The sequence below is a fragment of the Caretta caretta genome, chromosome 2 (genome assembly GCF_965140235.1).
Source record: "Caretta caretta isolate rCarCar2 chromosome 2, rCarCar1.hap1, whole genome shotgun sequence".
NCBI classification, from domain to species: domain Eukaryota; kingdom Metazoa; phylum Chordata; order Testudines; family Cheloniidae; genus Caretta; species Caretta caretta.
Genome location: NC_134207.1, coordinates 82333752 through 82353974, shown reverse-complemented (window position 1 = coordinate 82353974; position 20223 = coordinate 82333752). Strand labels below are relative to the sequence as shown.

The following is a 20223-nucleotide window of genomic DNA, read 5'->3' as shown; positions in this document are numbered from 1 at the left end:
GGGAGAGGGAGGATGGTTTCTGGTTAAGCAGAAGAGTCAGAAGGTCTGGATTTTACACTTGGCTGTGCCACTGACATCCTGTGTGACAATGAGCAAGTCACCATAGGTCTACACACAGCACAGTAAGCCCTGGTCAGTGGGATTCAGGTTTGTGGACTTAGTGTTTTTAAGTCCATGCTTGAGTGGTCACACTAACACTACTCTGTAAACTTGGGTTTATCATTGCTGGATCTGGGTTTCACAGCTGTGCTAAAGTGTCTGTACTGTACTACACAGACCTTCTCACTCGAGTCTGCTGCTTGACCTACATTCACACTTCAAAATGACAGCGGGGCTTGTTCTCTGACCCACTACCCTTGCAGGATCCTAGGACCCAAGACGTGAATGCTTGCGGAGCTGACTTAGACTAATTTGTGTGTGGACTGAAAGGGACGTGGGCTCAAACCTGAGTTAGAGCCCAGGCTGTATGCAGTGTAGCCATACTGTTCTCTCTGTGCCCCCACCCCATCTGTAAAACCACAGTAATAGTAGGGCTGTAAATGCATTGCAGTTAACTCAAGCTATTAATGCCAAACAAATTAACTAGATTTTAAAAAGTCACGATTAATTGCAGTTTTAATCACACTGTTAAACAATAATAGAATACCAATTTAAATTTATTATAAATATTTTGGGATGTTTTTCTACATTTTCAAATATATTGATTTAAATTACAACACAGAATACGAAGTACAGAGTGCTCACTCTATATTATTATTTTTGATTACAAATATTTGCACTGTAAAAAAGATAAACAAAGAAATAGTATTCTTCAGTTCACCTCATACAAGTACTGTAATGCAATCTCTTTATCGGGAAAGTACAGTTTACACATTTAGAATTTTTTTTTACATAACTTCACTCAAAACAATGTAAAACTTTAGAGCCTACAAGTCCACTCAGTTCTACTTCTTGTGTTCAGCCAATTGCAAAGATAAACAAGTTTGTTTACATTTATGGGAGATAATGCTGCCTGCTTCTTATTTACATTACCTGCAAGTTAGAAGGGCGTTCACATGGCACTGTTGTAGATAGTGTTGCAAGGTATTTACGTGCCAGATATACTAAACATTCATTTGCCCCTTCATCCTTTGGCCACCATTCCAGAAGGCATGCTTCCATGCTGAATTTAAATTGCTATTCTATTATTGTTTAACAGTGCGATTAAAACTGAGATTAATCGCAGCTAATTTTTTTAATCTCATGATTGTGTTTATTGTGTGTTGCGTTTGACAGCCCTAGTTAATAGCATTCCTCTACCTTCTGGGGTGTGTTGTGTGGATAACTACATTGAAGACCGTGAGATAATCACAGAGACCACAGGGATGCCTTAGACAGATGTTGGTGAAGTCCTTTAAATTCTTTGGGAGGAATGTGCTATAGACAGGGTTTACAGTGTGGAAACGAAATGCACAAGGATTAAGTGACTAGCTCCAGACCACCCAGCGAGTCGCTGGCTAAAGTGGGACTGAGGGCTCTGGAATTCCTAGTCCACCAGCCATCTCTGCAGACCACGCTCCTTCTTCGGGAGCCACGGCCTGGCAGTGGAGCCGCAGGGTTACACTCTGGGAGCCTGAATGGGCTTATGTAACCACCTCAGGACCATGTGGTGGGTACTACACCCAGACTCCACCTTCCGCCGCTGCCTCCCCCCAGCGCACAGACACAAGGAGGAGGAAAAAAACAGAAGGGTTGAAAGGAGGGAGCTGACTTAGACCCAGCCTCCTCCTCCTCCAGCTGCTGGCTGGGGCTTTTGTTTTCTTCCCAGCTCGCTATCCCCCACACGTGATTGCTGTGTTATGGCAGGGCGAGTGCACCTATAACGACTGCTAACACTGCCCGAGGAGAGGGGGAGAGAGGCAGGGAGCCAGGCAAGGCTGGGGGGGAGGGGGGGGGCCGCGATAAGTAGGCAGCGAGCCATCCATGCACACACAGCCAGGGGGAGGGAGGGAAGGCAGCATGCCAGGCAAGCCACCGCTCCCTCGCCCTGCCTGCTAACCCTTCTCCTCCGCAGCCTGCCCGAGAGCCGCCGCCTCGCCGCGGTGACTGCCTGGGGGAGCGGGAGGAGCGGGGAAGGAGCGAGCCCCGGACAATGGCGGCGGCGGCTGCCACCAGCAGCCCTGGCAGCGCGAGCAGCACGTTGCAGCAGCCGCCGCTGGAGCCCTGCTTGAGGAAGCAGCAGCAGGCGCCGCCGCGCATGGACCCCCGGCGCAGGCAGGCAGCGCTCTCCTTCCTCACCAACATCTCGCTGGACGGCCGGCCGCCGCTGCCGCACGAGGAGAGCGGGGCAGAGCCGAGCGGGGGCGCCGCCAAGGCGGCCGCCGGCAGCGCCAGGGCTCGGCACAGCCTGGGCGCCTTCCAGCCCCCCGCCGCGGCAGCGGCTCCGCAGCAGCCGGGGGGCCACTGCGGCAGCGGCCGGCTCTCGAGCCCCCCGGGAGCGGCTGGGGAGCCGCCGGAGGAAGAGGAGGAGGATGCCTTCGCCAGCGTGCAGGTGCCGGCAGCCGCCTTCCTGGGCTCGGGGACCCCCTCCGGGGGGGCCGGCGGCAGCAGGGGCCGCCTCAACTCCTTCACTCAGGGAATCCTGCCCGTCTCCTTCTCCAGACCCATCCCGCAGGGCTACTGCTGCCTGGAGCAGGGCGGCCCCGGCGCCTTGGAGCTGCAGAGGTCCCGGTAAGCGAGCCCCGTGCACGCCCCTCGCCTCCCTGCGCCGTGCGCGAGTCCCCGGGGGCGGCGTGCACAGGGCACCGCGCGGGCCGGTGGGTGACACTTGCACGCGGGCAGGCGACACTGACCCCTAAAGGTGCCAGAGGGGACGGGGACCCGGACCCGGAGCTAACTCCGGCCAGGGTGAGCAGCACCCAACCTCCGCGGGCGGGGCGCTGCGGGCTTTTGAACTTAGTCCAGGTCACCTTGGCAAACCCATTAGTTCTGGTTTCAGCTGGGCCGAGATCGTATTGTTTATACAACGCCCCCTTCCCCGCTGAAGTTCTGTGTGCTACCGATTAAGATATGTGCAGTTAACGCTTGTTTCAGGGGCTGGTGCCCCGTGCTCAGGAGACCTGTCAATGCACATTTCCTGGCATGTGAACATCTGTGCAGCGGCCAGGTTAGAGAGCAGATCAGATACAGGGTTAAAAATAGCTGTTGATAGACTGTGTTAATCGTTAGGGTGTCATTGGGTCGGTGACACCAGAAAAGGCCTGGCTGCTAAGTTATTGCCTCTCCTTTTTCCATTAATGGGTAGCGGGCATTTGTCTGGTGTTAACATTAATCTGGCATTTTTAACAAGCTGACCTGAGTAGCAGTGTTAGTTGTAGGGTTCAGACACAGATCTGGATTTTGAAATATTGATCGGTGAGGTTTCCCTCCTCCCTGTCTAGTGTAAGCATTCTGTTTACCTAATAGAAAGATTAAGAATTGCAGTGTTGTAGTAACCCTGTTGAATAAATGAGCCATACATGACAGTTCTGTGCCATTTTCAGTTTAAGCACACATCATTCCTTTAACCTCCATGAACATTTTCAGAGTTGAAGCATTTTCTTTTAGCATGCACATTGAGCAGATGCTCAACAGTTAAAATATTGTCATTAGACAGTGTCTGGGACCCAGTAAGGTGAGGGATAATGACAGTTATACTGGTGTAAACTGCAGTACCACAATAGACTAGGTAAACTTCTTGTAGTTGTGGCAATTTATGTCCCATCAGCTGGAGGCACCATGGAGAGAACAAATAATTATTTTATTATATGAATGTGGATATTTATATATGTGTACTGTGGATTTAGCTGTGTCATGCTGATTAATACATTCACTGGTAAATTAGCAGGCAAGTTTTTCAAAGTTTCACCCTAAATGGTTCAGGTTTAAACTCATATGTATATTCTTGCCAGATATCCTTTTTTTATACTTAGTGCAACATTGGTTTTCTTATAAATAAATCCAAAGTCTTACCCCCTTGTTTTCTCATTTGTGTAAATGCAATGGACTGAACCTATCATTCTGAATGCTTTCTAGACAGACTGCTAACACAAATACTATTGAAAGACCCTGCTCCAGAGTCCACTTTCCATTGACTACAATGATTGGACATCAAAAAATACATGAAAGAAAAGAGACTTGCTAACCCCTTAAGCAGGCCCTTTATCTACAGACACCACTTTTTCTTATGGTGAATGTCTTACCACCTTGTGCCACTGGTTATTAGTTTGCCCTTTTAATGAACTCTCCCACAGAGAAGAATCTCGCTTGCTTAAATATTTCTAAAGACATCTACTAAGAATACTCAACCATGTACAAATGTATATGTGCATTATGGAATAAATGTATCAGAGATACACAATAATCCTCATTCGCTTAATATTCGCTTAACAGTCTCCACGTAAAAGAATAAATGGGCACAAATCAGACGTCAAGAATTATAACATTCAAAAACCAGTCGGAGAACACTTCAATCTCTTTGGTCAATCGATTACAGAACTAAAAGTGGCAACTCTTCAACAAAATAACTTCAAAAACAGACTCCAACGAGAGACTGCTGAATTGGAATTAATTTGCAAACTGGATAGATTAACTTAGGCTTGAATAAAGACTGGGAGTGGATGGGTCATTACACAAAGTAAAACTATTTCCCCATGTTTATCCCCCCCTCCCCCCCCCCCACTGTCCTCAGACATTCTTGTCAACTGCTGGAAATGGCGCACCTTGATTATCAATACAAAAGGTTCCCCCCCCCCCTCCTGCTGGTAATAGCTCACCTTACCTGATCACTCTCATTACAGTGTGTAGGGTAACACCCATTGTTTCATGTTCTCTGTGTATATAAATCTCCCCACTGTATTTTCCACTGAATGCAGCCGATGAAGTGAGCTGTAGCTCACGAAAGCTTATGCTCAAATAAATTTGTTAGTCTCTCAGGTGCCACAAGTATTCCTTTTCTTTTTGCGGATACAGACTAACACGGCTGCTACTCTGAAACCTGTTAATATCTTAGGTGTCACAGTGGAGTAGGGAAGAAACTGGAGGCAGAAACTGTGCTTCTCCAGACCAGCACAATTTGCCACTCCTACATTCCCCATTTGTTATGCTCACTTCTTTCTATTTCTCCCATAAATTTAGCTAAGTAGACTTTGACTCTCATGCTTCAACAGTTTATAAGGGTAATTGATCGTAAAAGTACCATAGGCTGCTGTAGAAACAGCCTTTTAAGGGTTAGCTTTAGTGGAAAAATTGGAGGTCTACCAGATGAAAGTTGTCTCAATACTGTATACCCCCTGTCCTTGATTTGATCTGAATTGTAGTCATAGCTTTCTGAGGTCCTTTTACAGATGTTGATGCTGAGGTAAGCCCCCAATAAAATAGCTGCTGGTGATGTACCCTATCGAACCCAAGCTTCAGTCTAGTTCTAGTCTTCATCTATAGTTCCTCCTTTGATAAGAGTTCCTCCATTTATTTGAAAAAGAGATGTTCTGAGCAGTGCTCTGTTACTGTTCAAGAGAAGATTTTCTCCTCACCCCTGTTGTTCTCCTTACTGAATAATAGCTGTATTAATGCTCCTGTAAAGGCTTACTTGAGTCCCAAAGATCCTTCTTATTTTTCATTGCATGCACATGTTGGCCCTATATTATAGACGGGACATCTTCCTCCCGGCTGAAGAGATCTGGATGGGACTTCTTCAGATCTCATCTGTGTCACTCCTTAACTGGACTCCTCTGATCTTCCTGCCAACCCCTTACACCTCTTGTTCTGCAATGTTTCCCTTCTCATTTCTGTGTCTGCTTGGTTGTTTTATTTCCCTCCCTAATACATACAGCTTTTTATATTAGCTTGCTTGGAAAAGTTGGAGATATAGCAAATGAAAATTGTCCGTGGCTGCATACCCGCTTATTCAATCTGCCTTGTAGACTGCATTATCTAATCTAATAGGTAATCAAGATTTCTTACGCTAGGGGGAATCCCCACAGATCAGGGTTTCATAAACCAGCTCAGTGTTTAATGCTGCAAAAGCACTGGTTATGAGGCACCTTGTAGGTTTCACTTTATTCTGCATACAAATAGCAGAGTTGATTATTGGAAAGTTGAGAGAGAGAGCGATCTGAACAGCTCACCCAATATACGGTACCAATCAGGTATTGGCCCTCTCTGAGTCCTCCATGTGCTTATGTGGTGCACCCAGATTTATAGATTTGAAGTTAGAAGTGTTTTCTCATGCAGTTGCTTCTTCTTGGGCTAAATTAAGCTCTGGTGTAAATGGGATGCCTGGTAAATTTGGCCCTGGGCTTTGTATCACTTGTGTGTTCTTTAGTGGCAAGTTTTCCCTTCAGTTACATGCTGACTATAGTGAGATTGCATGGATGTAATCTAGAGCAGAACTTGGCCCACACTGAATATATTGCCATTATAAAATGCACATGGCACCTTTCAAAATATCTGATAAACAGATAATATAATTATAAAGCAGCACCAATTTGACTACTCTAGCTTGCACACAGTGCATAAGGTATCCTTTCAGAGGTCTTATATAAGCCTTAGGCTCAAGTATAGATTTTGCACAATGAACAGCCATTAGACTATCCCTACTTACAAATTATCCACTAGGTCCTACTCTTACAAGAGAGCTACATAACAGATAAATCATATGCATGCACACTGCTGACATAAGCCCAAGCACAGAGTTCAAGTGAGACCTTCTGCTGTTCAGTTAATGGTGAGGAAAGAGCCAAATGCTCTGCATATGGCCTTCCACTATGAGCAGGATGACAAGGAGAGAAAAAAAAATCACTGAAATTGCCCCAAGACAGTCATTAGCTCACCTGAAGGAGAGTCATTAGGCAGTAGCTTTCAGTGATGAGAGTATAGGGATTAGAAAGGAGTGGAGGAGAGTAAAATAAAGTGTTCAGAGAATTTCTTTGTATTTGCTTTCTCCCACTCCCCTTGTGGCAGACTTGAGTTTGATCTGTCATTTGAAAGACTAGTTCTCTATGCTTAGACATGCACTTTGTTATACAGTAATATGAAATTATTTTTTATTACAATATCACACAAGACATGCTATATGATGTTTTTGTTTTCAGAAGCCATTGTGAACATATAATCAGAGTTTCCTGCCTTTTTTGTTTGTGTTAGCAGTTTCAATAATTGCATACTAGTTTATATTTAACAAGGTTATCATTAATGTGGTTTGGGTTTCTGCTGTACATTTATTCACAAGAAACAAACTATACAAGAACATGGAGCTGCTTGCTGTTTGGAGGCTGATATATAATTATGTGTATACAAGAAAAAAACTCTAACCCTGATTTTAAAGTTGGCACATAGATGCTGAAATTCAGATTAACTTGTCTGGTGCCTAAGGTATTATTTATTTTAAATGATCTGTTAAACAGATGGCTAAAAATGGTAGACCACTTGAGATATAGAGCCAGATACTGCCACCCTTACTCATGTAAGAGCACCTCACTCTTCTGGTAGTCCCATTGGGCCTGTTTATGGAGGAAACATGAATAAAGGTGGTAGAATCTGGTCCTGAAACAACAAATGTGATTGCTTTTCACTTACAGCTAGAGCATTTACCTCCATAGTTATTTATGAAAAATAAACATTGATATTTTGTTTGGTGATGTTGCCCTCTGTTGTGTTAACTTCAGTGGAGTAATTGCGCCAGACAGTAGAGCCCTCTCATAGTTAAAAGGCAAAACCAAACCCTTTTGGGGGACTCAAATTGTAAGAGACTAGCATATAGATTCTGTTATTCTTGAGGATTGCTGGCATTAATGACCAGATTTAGGATTTACACTTCACTTTTCATCACATTTGCCTTTCTCATCATAAGGAATGAGAAGGAATAAGTAAGGAATCACTTCTTGGACAGCTGATACTGGAAAAGGAACAGAATGGAACAGATGCCAAGTAATTGAGCATTGTTCATTTAAAGAGACACTCAAGTAGTCTGGCCTGAAATTTCCTGGCCTGAAATTTAATTTACTTTAAGAAGGTATATTGTCCAACTAAAGAAAAATCACATTTATTTCCATGTTTTAGTAGCTCTCCGGATTATTTTTTAACATTAAAAATCTAGTTTACTTTTCATTATTTGAAGTTCACCAATATTGTTTATCTTCCAGCTCACTCAGTTTGGACAATGCCGATAGGAGTCACTTTCACACTCAGGTTCTCATGAACTAGCACAGTGCTCGGACGTTTGGGTAGCAAAGTCATGAAGTGGGAATATTTTAAAAACCAAACAAAACCAGTTTAAAACACGAAAGTGTTTATTAATAATGGCATTGGTCATTTTTAATTTACAGACCCTATTTTGGGCCTCCACTAAGTAATAGTCCCTTAAAAAAGATGGGTAACGTCGTTAGAAATTTAGATACTCACCAAAAAAACAAAACAAAACAAAAAGCCCTGGGTGAGTGCTTGAGCTGCAACAAGCCATTAGGGGGCTGTTCAGGAGCTGAATCCTGGAGTTCAGTTTGCAAAGGGTTGGCAGTGAATCAAACCTGTCATGTTTGCTTGAAGGTTTGAATTAAGTTAACTTGAACCTTGCAGCGGTTCTCAAACTTCATTGCGCTGTGACCCCCTTCTGACAACAAAATTACTATATGACCCTGTGTGGGAGTGGGGCCAGAGCCGGAGCCTTAGCTCCGCCGTCCCGAGTGGAGGAAGACGGGGCCTGAGCCCCCCACCCCGAGTGGGGAGGAGCTCGGGCTTCAGTCTAATGCTGGCTCTGGCAACCCCATTAAAATGGGGTCATGACTCACTTTGGGGTCCTGACCCCCTGTCATAAATATAAAGGGAAGGGTAAACACCTTTAAATCCCTCCTGGCCAGAGGAAAAACCCTTTCACCTGTAAAGGGTTAAGAAGCTAGGATAACCTCGCTGGCACCTGACCAAAATGACCAATGAGGAGACAAGATACTTTCAAAGCTGGAGGAGGGGAGAAAGAAAGGCCCTCTCTGTCTGTGTGATGCTTTTGCCGGGAACAGAAAAGGAATGGAGTCTTAGAACTTAGTAAGTAATCTAGCTAGATATGCGTTAGATTCTGTTTTGTTTAAATGGCTGATAAAATAAGCTGTGCTGAAGGGAATGTATATTCCTGTTTTTGTGTCTTTTTGTAACTTAAGGTTTTGCCTAGAGGGAATCTCTGTATTTTGAATCTGATTACCCTGTAAGGTATTTACCATCCTGATTTTACAGAGGTGATTCTTTTACTTTTTTTCTTCAATTAAAATTCTTCTTTTAAGAACCTGATTGCTTTTTCATTGTTCTTAAGATCCAAGGGTTTGGGTCTGTGTTCACCTATGCAAATTGGTGAGGATTTTTATCAAACCTTCTCCAGGAAAGGGGGTGTAGGGTTTGGAGAGGATTTTGGGGGGGAAAGACGTTTCTAAGCAGGCTCTTTCCCGGTTATATATTTGTTAGATGCTTGGTGGTGGCAGCAATAAAGTCCAAGGGCAAAAGGTAAAATAGTTTGTACCTTGGGGAAGTTTTAACCTAAGATGGTAAAAATAAGCTTAGCGGGTTTTCATGCAGGTTCCCACATTTGTACCCTAGAGTTCAGAGTGGGGAAGGAACCATGACACCCCCAGTTTGAGAAACGCTACTTTGAGGAATCCCATAACTCCTTAGTACATCTTACACTGCTGCGTTTGAGGGAGGGTAGATTTTCTAGTGGGCTCCATTTCCCCAAGGTGAATGGCCTCCTCCTCAGTCTTGAAGGAACAGTGCTCTTGGGGTTAAGGCATAGACTTGGACACAGGAAATTTGGTTTCTGTTCCCAGGTCTGTAATAGACCTGCTGTGTGTCTTTGGACAAGTTCTATGAAGCCTGATTTTCAGTAGTGCTGAGTACACGTAGGCCCTTTACCTCCATTTCCTCCTCTGTAAGATGGTGATCGTATTTGTGTATGTCACAGGATAGTTGTTCGATTAAATCAATATTTGTAAAGTGCTTTGAGGCTCTGGGATGAAGAGTGTTATACAAGTGCAAAGTATTATTTGTTGCACCTTTGTGCTGAAGGCAATAACCCACAAACTCTTCAGGGGTTTTCAGGAAGGAGTCACCCCACTTCCTTGTCTCCATACTCATGGGAACTCTTCCTATCCCACTGTAGCAGCTACAACACTAAGACCAGGAACAGGGATGGTACCTCTGAAAATTCCAGAGCAATTAAATATAGAAAGTTGAGCCCCATAATAAATGGTTGCTAGAGAACCCCTCTGAAGTAAAAAGAAAAGGAGTACTTGTGGCACCTGAGAGACTAACAAATTTATTTGAGCATAAGCTTTCGTGAGCTACAGCTCACTTCATTGGATGCATTCGCACGAAAGCTTATGCTCAAATAAATTTGTTAGTCTCTAAGGTGCCACAAGTACTCCTTTTCTTTTTGTGGATACAGACTAACACGACTGCTACTCTGAAACCTCTGAAGTAGTTGATGGTCACCATTTAGGTACTGGCCTCAACTGAACTACAGAATGGAAGAATATTTCAGAGTCGCACTGCTCTCTACCAAGGTTAGTTTTGCGGACTTTCATTGCCAGAGAAGCATATGAGAAGGCAGCAATGGTATGTAAAATGACTGAGACAGCAATTGAAGTCAGACATAGCTCTATATTTTTTTCATTACAGCAGTCATGTATACATAAACTTGAAATGCTCTTTTGATGTATAGCAGTTGAAAAGCTGTCTATAAATTTGAGTTTCATCCAGCAGTCTAGGAGAAATAAAAATCAGTCCATCCATAATACACGTTTTGTAACTTCCGTTCCCTTCCATATTTATGGGGAGTGCATTAGGGGATTGCTAGGGGAAAAGTTAGACAAATCACTCCCATTTTATTATGCAAAACAGTGCTATCAAATCAAACAGTTGTGCTGTTCTACTAATGAGCAGCAAAGTTTATTTTAGTATAACAGCTATGATGCCCCAACTGATATACACTGCCAGGGTAATGCACTATATCAGCTTCACAAATGCTAATAAGATAAAAGACTGGAAATTAAGGGTAATAACCACATCCTGTAGAAAAGGCTCCACTCCATCAAATTCCAAAGCTTTATTAGGGCACTTAGTAAGGTTCAGTTGTCAAACAAAAGAATGACAAAAGACAGGAAAAATGTACAACACTCAGTTATTGTCAAGTCAGTATGGGAACTAGAACAGATTCTAGTATATGCAGCCATTATAAATCAGACTGATATCTTTATTTAGCCATTACAGATTAAAAAAAAAATCACGGGAATTTATATTAATTCATTTCTAGATCATTTAGAATTAGGGCAGTCAAGCAATTAAAAAAATTAATCACGATTAATTGCACTATTAAACAATAATAGAATACCATTTATTTAAATATTTTTGGATGATTTCTACATTTTCAAATATATTGATTTCAATTACAACACAGAATACAAAGTGTACAGTGCTTACTTTATATTTATTTTTTATTACAAGCAGTGATGAGCTGCCAAAATCTTAACAACTGGTTCCCTCCTCACCCCATGAGGGGTTTGTTGCCCACCCCCGCCCCCTGGGACTCCTGCCCCATCCAACCCCCCGCGTTCCTTGACGCCCCTCCCCCCCTAGGAGCCCTGCCCCATTCACCCCCCTCCCCTGTCCCCTGACTGCTCCCAGAACCGGGCAGGAGGGTCTCGTGGGTCACCATAGTGGGTGCTCACCCCACCCCTAAGAGCCAGAGGGACCTGCTGGGGGGCGAGGTGGGGAATCCCGGCGGTGCTTACCTAGGGCAGCTCCCAGGAAGCGTCTGGCAGGTCCCTCTGGCTCCTAGGGTCGGGGGAACGGCAGCTCCCCCCACTGATCACATCAAAAGTGGCGCCTTAGGCGCCAACTCCGTGGGCTGGAACACTTATGGGGAAAATTTGATGGGTGCAGAGCACCTACCGGCAGCTCCCCACCCTGCTCCGCACCCGGCCCCAGCTCACCTCACCTCTGCTCCGCCTCCTCCCCTGAATGCGCCACCCCGCTCTGCTTCTCCGCGCCCCCCCGCCTGGCTGCCCGCGAATCAGCTGTTCAGCGGGAAGCCTGGGAGGGCTGGGAAGGAGACAGCAGCTTTCCGCTCAGGCTGAGGGTGGCGCAGGTGAGCTGGGGCAGGAAGCAGTTCCCCTGCGCGCCCCTCCGCCCCGGTTACCTGCTCCGGCACAGGCGGCCCTCCTCGCATCCCCCCCGCCCCACCCCATCTCACCTCCGCCTCCCTGGGCCTGCGTGCGAAGCCGCCGCTTGCTTCTCAGCCCACCCTGACTTCCCACGCAAACAGCTGATTTGTGGGAAGCCTGTGGGGGGGCGCGGAGAAGCAGAGCGGGGCAGCGCGTTCAGGGGAGGGGGAGGAGGCGGAGCGGAGGTGAGCTGGGGCTGGGGTTGGGGTGGAGAGCTGCCGGTGGGTGCTCTGCACCCACCAAATTTTCCCCTTGGGTGCTCCAGGGCTGGAGCACCCATGGAGTCGGCGCCTAGAGCGCTACTTTTGGCCGGTTAAATTTAGAAGCCCTTTCAGAAGCGGTTGTCCCTCGTGGAACAACCAGTTCTAAAAGGGCTTCTAAATTTAACAACCGGCTCTAGTGAACCGGTGGGAACCGGCTCCAGCTCATCACTGATTACAAGTATTTGCCCTGTAAGAAAAATAGAGTATTTTTCAGTTCACTTAATACAAATACTGTAGTGAAATCTCTCTACCATGAAAGTTGAACTTACAAATGTAGAATTATGTACAAAAAACTGCATTCAAAAATAAAATGAAAAATTTTAGAGCCTACAAGTCCACTCAGTCCTATTTCTTGTTCAGCCAATCACTCAGACAAACAAATTGGCTTACATTTGCGGGAGATATGCTGCCCGCTTCTTGTTTACAATGTCATCTGAAAGACATTCACATGACACTGTTATAGCCAACATTTCAAGATATTTACATGCCAGATGAGGTAAAGATTCATATGTCCCTTCATGCTTCAACCACCATTCCAGGGAACATGTGTCCATGCTGATGATGGGTTCTGCTTGATAACAATCCAAAGCAGTGCGGACTGACATATGTTCATTTTCATTATCTGAGTCAGATGCCACTAGCAAAAGGTTGATTTTTCTTTTTTGGTGGTTCGGGTTGTCTAGTTTCAGCATCAGAGTGTTACCATTTTAAGACTTCAGAAAGCATGTTCCGCACCTCATCCCTCTCAGATTTTGGAAGGCACTTCAGATTCTTAAACCTTGGGTCGAGTGCTGTAGCTATCTTTAGAAATCTCACACTTGTACCTTCTTTACATTTTGTCAAATCTGCAAGTGAAAGTGTTCTTAAAATGAACAACATGTGCTGGGTCATCATCTGAGACTTCTATAACATGAAATATATGGCAGAATGTAGGTAAAACAGAGCAGGGGACATTGAACTCCTTGGGGGATAGTTGTGTCACAAATTTAATTAACGCATTTTTTTTTAACAAGCGTCACCAGCATAGAAGCATGTCCTCTGGAATGGTGGCTGAAGCATGAAGGGGCATGCGAATATTTAGCATATCTGGCATGTAAATATCTTGTAATGCCAGCTACAAAAATGCCATGCAAATGCCTGTTCTCACTTTTTGGTGACATTGTAAATAAGAAGAGGGCAGCATTATCTCCTGTAAATGTAAACAAACTTGATTAGCTGAACAAGAAGTGGGACTGAGTGGACTTGTAGGCTCTGAAGATTTACATTGTTTTGTTTTTGAGTGCAGTTATGTTAAAAAAGAATTCTACATTTGTAAGTTGCACGTTCACGATAAAGAGGTTGCACTACAGTGGTTGTATGAGGTGAACTGAAGAATACTATTTTTCGTTTATTATGTTTACAGTGCAGATATTTGTAATAAAAAAATACACTTTGATTTCAATTACAACACAGAATACAATATATATGAAAATGTAGAAAAACATCCAAAATATTTAATAAATTTCAATTGGTATTCTATTAACAGTGTGATTAAAATGGCAATTAATCACGATTAATTTTTTGAGTTAATCGCATGAGTTAACTGCAATTAATTGACAGCCCTATTCAGAATACATAAGAATCTGATAGAACCACTGTTGATCAAACAGTGTTGGTATTTGGTATAACTACTCACGGGTGGATTTGTTAGCTGAGAAAAGTGTAATAGCAGGAACATGGCAGGAGCTGTGTTTATACTATATACCTACATTCTCAGGTAACTGTAAACCTTTATCCTGCAGCCTCAAATCTATGAAAGTTTGTGGCTATCCCATATAATTGCTTATCATATCAAGGGTTAGTATGTGTGTGAAAGTATGAGAGGTGTCAGGGGAAGGGAGGTATAATTGAAGCAGCTCTGACAGGTTTGCATATGTAGCTTGTGTCTGATGCCTCCATTCCCACTGGTGAAGTTTCTCTTTGTCCTCCTCTTAGTAGCAGCTAGGCTGGTTCTCCTTGTTTCCAGATGCTTCTTTGCAGTGAAGCTCCTGGAGATTGGTAGAAGCAGCTGGAAATGAAGAGTGGCTAGTACCATGGGGCCAGCCAGCTCTCCATGGACCACAGTTTGAGAACTGTTGTCTTAAACTGACAACATCAAGAGAGTTACAGATGAGGGTGATTTTTAAAACTCGCTCACTCTAGTTGAGACTATACCCTAATATCTCATATATGAAATTCACAATTTTCCCTTTCTAAAAAGTTAATAATCCTCTATAATCCAGTGAGTGCCTTGTTTCTAGGAAATAATACTCAAACTGGATTATATCTGATCTTTTTTCAGAGCAGTGAGAAATTTGGCTATAGGAAGTCAGAGTGGAAGAGATGAAGTATTTAAAACTAAGATTTTAACAACAAGTCAGAGCCAAGTCTTGACTTCCTTGACTTCATCTGGAAATCAGTGGGACTTTACCTGAGTAAAGACTAAATCATGATTTCACAATTTAATCTTACACCTTTGCATTTAACTGTAATACTGACATTTGTACACACACTGACTGATCCCATGACAGACATGTCATTACATACAGTGGGCCAGATGCTATGCTCAGTTACACTGATGTCAGTGGAGTTAATCATAGATAAGCATTGATGTATCCAAGTGTGGAATTTGGTCCAGTCTTGCAAGTGCCCTTTGCATAGAGCTCCCGCTGAAGCGAGTGGGAATTCCACAAGATCAGGGCTAGTAATACAGCAGGTGCAGGTAAAGAAAACCAGACATGTTTGAGTGTAAAACAGGTACTACTAGCATGGGTCAAGACTATGCAACTTTCATTTTTCTCTACCACTCTGTTGTTACAACTTTGGCCACCTAATTTTATAAACTTGCACTTTGGATAAACATCTTAATCTTTGTGTGATTACCTGAATGGGTCTCAGTCTCCAAATCTTTTGAGATTCACCCTCCGCATTTTAAAAATAGGCTTTCCTAAACATGTCTTGGGTGGTGTAAGAAGGTTTGTTTCTTAACGCCTATATCCTGAAGACTTACCTTTATTCTTAATGTTATACAGTGCTCCCTTGTGTAGAATTAAGCACATAGGTAAGTCGTTGCAGGATTGCGGCCTTGCCTGAGAATACCCTGCCAAATAGAAAAGCTTGGTGCCTGTATTGTTCCAAGTTAAGACACTAAATAAAGAATGATAAAGTCATTTTTGTAATTGTTAAAAGTTAATATTGCATTTTGATGGTTGTATGCTAGTGGTTTGTAAAACTCCTAATACTTCCTAAATCAAAGACTATTTCAAAAGAGTAGGCTTTCAAATGAACACTGTTAGGGTAAATGAGAGGAACATTCAAGACAATAGTGCATAGATTTACAGTTTGAAGGCTGTTTTCATATACAAAAAAGCTGGAAACAATAAAGAAAACTTTAGATTTTACATAACAGAGGAAAATTTGTAGAAAGGACACCTTATTTATTTCTATTGCCTTGCCTGGCACTTTGGTCATGACATAAGATACTTGAAAAAAATGGAGAAGGACAAAGTTATTTAGCCATCCTTTCTCCTTCACTAACCTGCAAATAGGACATAGAATACGGGGACGTTTTTTATACTTAGTTGTACAACACAGTTTACGTCACCTGCCTGTGAACAGCAGTAGGTTCCAGCCACCTTCCAATTTGTACGTGCAGCTTGTGGTCATGTTAGTATGGGACATATCCCCAAATTCTTTTCTCTGCAGGGATTCTTAGAACATCAGAACAGCCTTCCCACAATGTGCTCACTGGTGAAGTAATGGGTTAAATCACACATTCCATTAGGACAATATAAATATTGCTATGTTGTCTCTATGGCATTTTTAGTGCACAAACAGCACAATTATGGCCACCCTGTAACAATGAAATAATGTGATGTACCTGCTTATTTTGGGCTTGATTGAGCTTATTAGGCTTAAGTAGAGGGCAATTCAGAATCTCACCACTCTGAGGAGCTCTGGGAGATACTGATGGTTCACAAGCTGAGCCATCCAGATGATGATCCCTGCTCCATCCAGTGCACCTGACCCATTGTGTGTGTGTTTGAGCGGGGGAGACTGTGAGGCTCCTGTTTCTCCTGACCCCCAAAACCAATCTGCACCATCTGGGGGCATATAAAGGGGTAGTGGCCTTATCCCACCCTATATCACACACTTCAGGCTTCTAAGAACATAATGTAAAACAAAAGGTAAGTTGAAGTTCTGTTTTGAAAAGCTACTCACCAGCTTTGCTTCCTGTACATTTTTAGTCATATCTGCTTGCTTAAATGCCAAAAAGAATTTACTACTTTTCACTTACATTAGTCCTGCAAACCCAACATAGCTAAGGGAAATAAGCTGCATTTGATTCCTGCAGGCACATCTGCAAAATTATTTACTAATTTAAAATCATTTACACCTGTGTAAACCCATGCACAGCAACAGTTGCTCATGTGCCATTGAGCACGTAGTCTGACAAAGGGGCATACACAGGTGTTGCTAAGAGCTTGTTTGGCCTGCAGAATATTTTTTCTAGTATTGATGCATGGAAGGAAATAACCCAGTTTCACTTTCAGAGCTCAGGTGAAGTTTGCAGAACTGGCAGCTAGAAAAAAACTTCATTTTCCCCTGAAGTGCTGAAAATAATCAGACAACGTAGAGCAATAAGATACTTTCCAGACAGAGTAGGGAGATGATAGAGGAGTAGTCTTCAGATGCTGCAATGATGAGTATGGGATAAAGACTTCTATAGGTGAGTCCAAAAGTGTGCTCATGAGCCACGTATTAAAGATCTGGGAGGCTTATTGTCTGCTTTTAATAACCTAGGAAGAGCTTATGTTAAAATTCCTAACAAAGGCAGTTATGTTTTTAAGTAGCTCAGATGACTATTGAGTGTCTTTCACCTTTTGTAAAAAGAAAAGGTGTACTTGTGGCACCTTAGAGACTAACAAATTTATTTGAGCATAAGCTTTCGTGAGCTACAGCTCATTTCATCGGATGCCTGTAGTGGAAAATACACCTTGTGGGTGTCTTTGGAGCCCCTTAATTCTGCTAGATTTACTCACACAAAGCAAAAACCAGACTTGTATTTAAACAGTACCCCAGCCTCCTTCTGGAAGGGATGTATGAATGATTAAGAAAAACCTGATATAAAATTGGAAATTGTTAATGGCCTCTCTGAGTGCTTCAAAGACCATAATCACAATAATAAGTATCCCAAAGTGACCTTTCTCGTAGATCAGTTTGAAAAGTCCATGTAATTCTTTGTGACCTTACATTTGAATGAAGTGCTTTCATGTTTTAAAATGCCGTTCCAAGCACCACAGAACTCATGAACAACTTTCCAAACAATGAACTGTCTGCATACATTTGATTTAAGGGGATATTTTGATAAGGGAATTTCAGTGTTAAATTAAAAAAAAAATTAGGGCTCATAATTAGAGGACCAAATTTTATAATTTATACTTTTACATCCCCATTGGTACAAGTCTTCATATAGTGAAGATATTGACATGGTATAACTGAGGGAGGAGTTTTAATGAGTAAGTTTAAAAAATAAAAATATATATTTTGACTGTCCCTTTAAATGAGCACTGTGAAGGATGTTAAGACAAAATTGTTCTTTACTAACCTTGTGTTTTTAAGTTAAGAGATTGTAAGCGTGATGCAGATGGACAAATACTCTGTGTGTTGTTATTGCATACAATATATTGACATTTATAAGAAATATTCTTCCTGCAGGGTTCAAAGAGCTACTGTTCAACTTGCTGCCTGCACCCATGAGGATTCCCATGCATGTGTGGGGGTTTCCATTTGGATCAGGTTGCAGGACTGTGGTCTATATTTGGGGCACATGCTAGTGTTCAGGGAGGAGCCCATACAATTTTTTAAAAATAAAGTCACTCAGGATTATAACTGAAATTTAAATGTAGTGCTTTTGGGGGAATAGAGCGATGGAAGAAACCTTACCAGCAACTCTATGTTGCATAGACCAGGACAGTATGAAAATAAGTAAATCTCTAGACAAAGAGCCAGGTCCAAATTAATTTGATCAGCATGTAACTTACACCGCTACTTCTTCCTTGTGACATTCTGTACCCCTAAAGCAACCCCCTGGCACCCCCATACTTACCATGGTGATATAATTATGATTTATATGAAGTATTCCTTATGATGTATCATTCTAAAAGTCTTGATCTGTTGAACATTGATATCCTTCATTTACAGGGTGGCTTAGGTGTAAACGAAGCTAGAATTTGGTCTGCTTTTTCAAAGATGCAGTAAGTAATATTTCAGGCCTCCAAGTGACTACATATCTTGAATATCTTTTTGTATAAAGGGACATGACAATATTTGAGGATTAGGGTATTTTTAATGTATCAGCGGTGAGTTTGTAATGGATATAGTTATTTTGTAGTGTGCCTAAGAGTATTTCAGCTCTCAGTTTGTTTCCTGTTTACTTATGCTTTAGAAAAGATGCAGCTCTTGACAGTCTTCCTGACCCCTCAAATCTTCATTTCCAGCTGTAGGCAAAATGCTGGTAGTGATGATTTGCTGTCACTTTCCCAATCTCCTCCTAATTCGGAGTGCACTTTGTATTATCAAGACAAAGACATCAGAAAGGGGAGCAATTAAGGCTGGTATTTCCTATGGGACTTAGGAACTCACAATTTGGGCACACCTAACACCCCAAGTATCTTTGAAAATGCCACCTAAACCAACAGGCATCTTTTGTGCTCCCACTTATCCACTTGCCATTCCATAATGTAACTGGAATTTCATATGTGAGTAGCTAATGGTGATGATTGTAAGCTTGATCCTGCTTTCATTGAAATCAACAACAAAATTCTTGTCAAAAACAGGGAATAGGCTGGGCCCTGTATGCTGTAATGACTTTCCTGTTAGCCTATATGTCTGAGAATTTTCAGAGGGGAAAAAACATTTGTATCAGTAGGTCTTTAAAACTATGATTTCTAGAATTTTGGCAGCCAAATTTTGAGGCGATGTGTAAGGTGGTAAAGGTTTGATTCCCATAGATCTACTTGCATCAACTTTCTGATATGCAAGATAGTTTAAAGCTGGGGTAACTTACACACTGGAGGAGTGTGACAGGTTCCTTGGGCTGCAGCCTGGCACTGGGGGACTACTGAGCCTTCTGTCTTACCAACCTGGGCTCCCTCTCACACTGTGATGCTGTGACAAGCTGCAAACCCCTCCAGGTCCTGCACTGACACAGCCATCCACAGGCAGGAACATACCCAGCTGAGTTACATGAATCCTTTTGCCAACCACTCATGAACCAACACTAGAGAGGCTCCAACCAATTCTACCCAGCCTAGGATCCCAGAGCTGGACCATCTTGCCCTGGTCAGGCTTCTGACCAGTGCAAGTTTATTACCCAGTCTGCCCCTCCCTGAATGTGTAGAGGACATACACCAGTTTTTGTTCTCTGAGGAAATTTTCCAGGCACTTCAAGCAACACACTGTTTTAGGTAAAAATATAAAACAGATAGTACGCATACAGATTAAGCACTTAAATCTATTTATAAAGTGGATTACCTAAGAAAAGTAAAAATGCAATCAGAGTTCTATAACCTAGACAGGATTTGAATCAAGCAGTGTCTCACCCTGATAGCCAATACAAGCAGGTCACAGATCTTCCATACACAGACTGGAAATCCCTTCAGCCTGGGACCTGCCCCCCCAGTTCAACACCTGGAAACACATCTGGAGAAAAAGACTGAATTGGG

General features: G+C 42.9%; 1 protein-coding gene across 1 annotated transcript in view; it reads left to right on the top strand.

The window, feature by feature from the left end:
* The first annotated feature begins 1727 nt into the window (after positions 1-1727).
* Positions 1728-20223, top strand: part of CABLES1 (Cdk5 and Abl enzyme substrate 1) — a 114379-nt gene continuing 95883 nt past the window's right edge. The window contains exon 1 of the mRNA XM_048840454.2: positions 1728-2709. Coding sequence (XP_048696411.1) covers positions 2132-2709 — 578 coding nt within the window. The 5' untranslated portion in view covers positions 1728-2131. The remainder of the gene's footprint in view (positions 2710-20223) is intronic.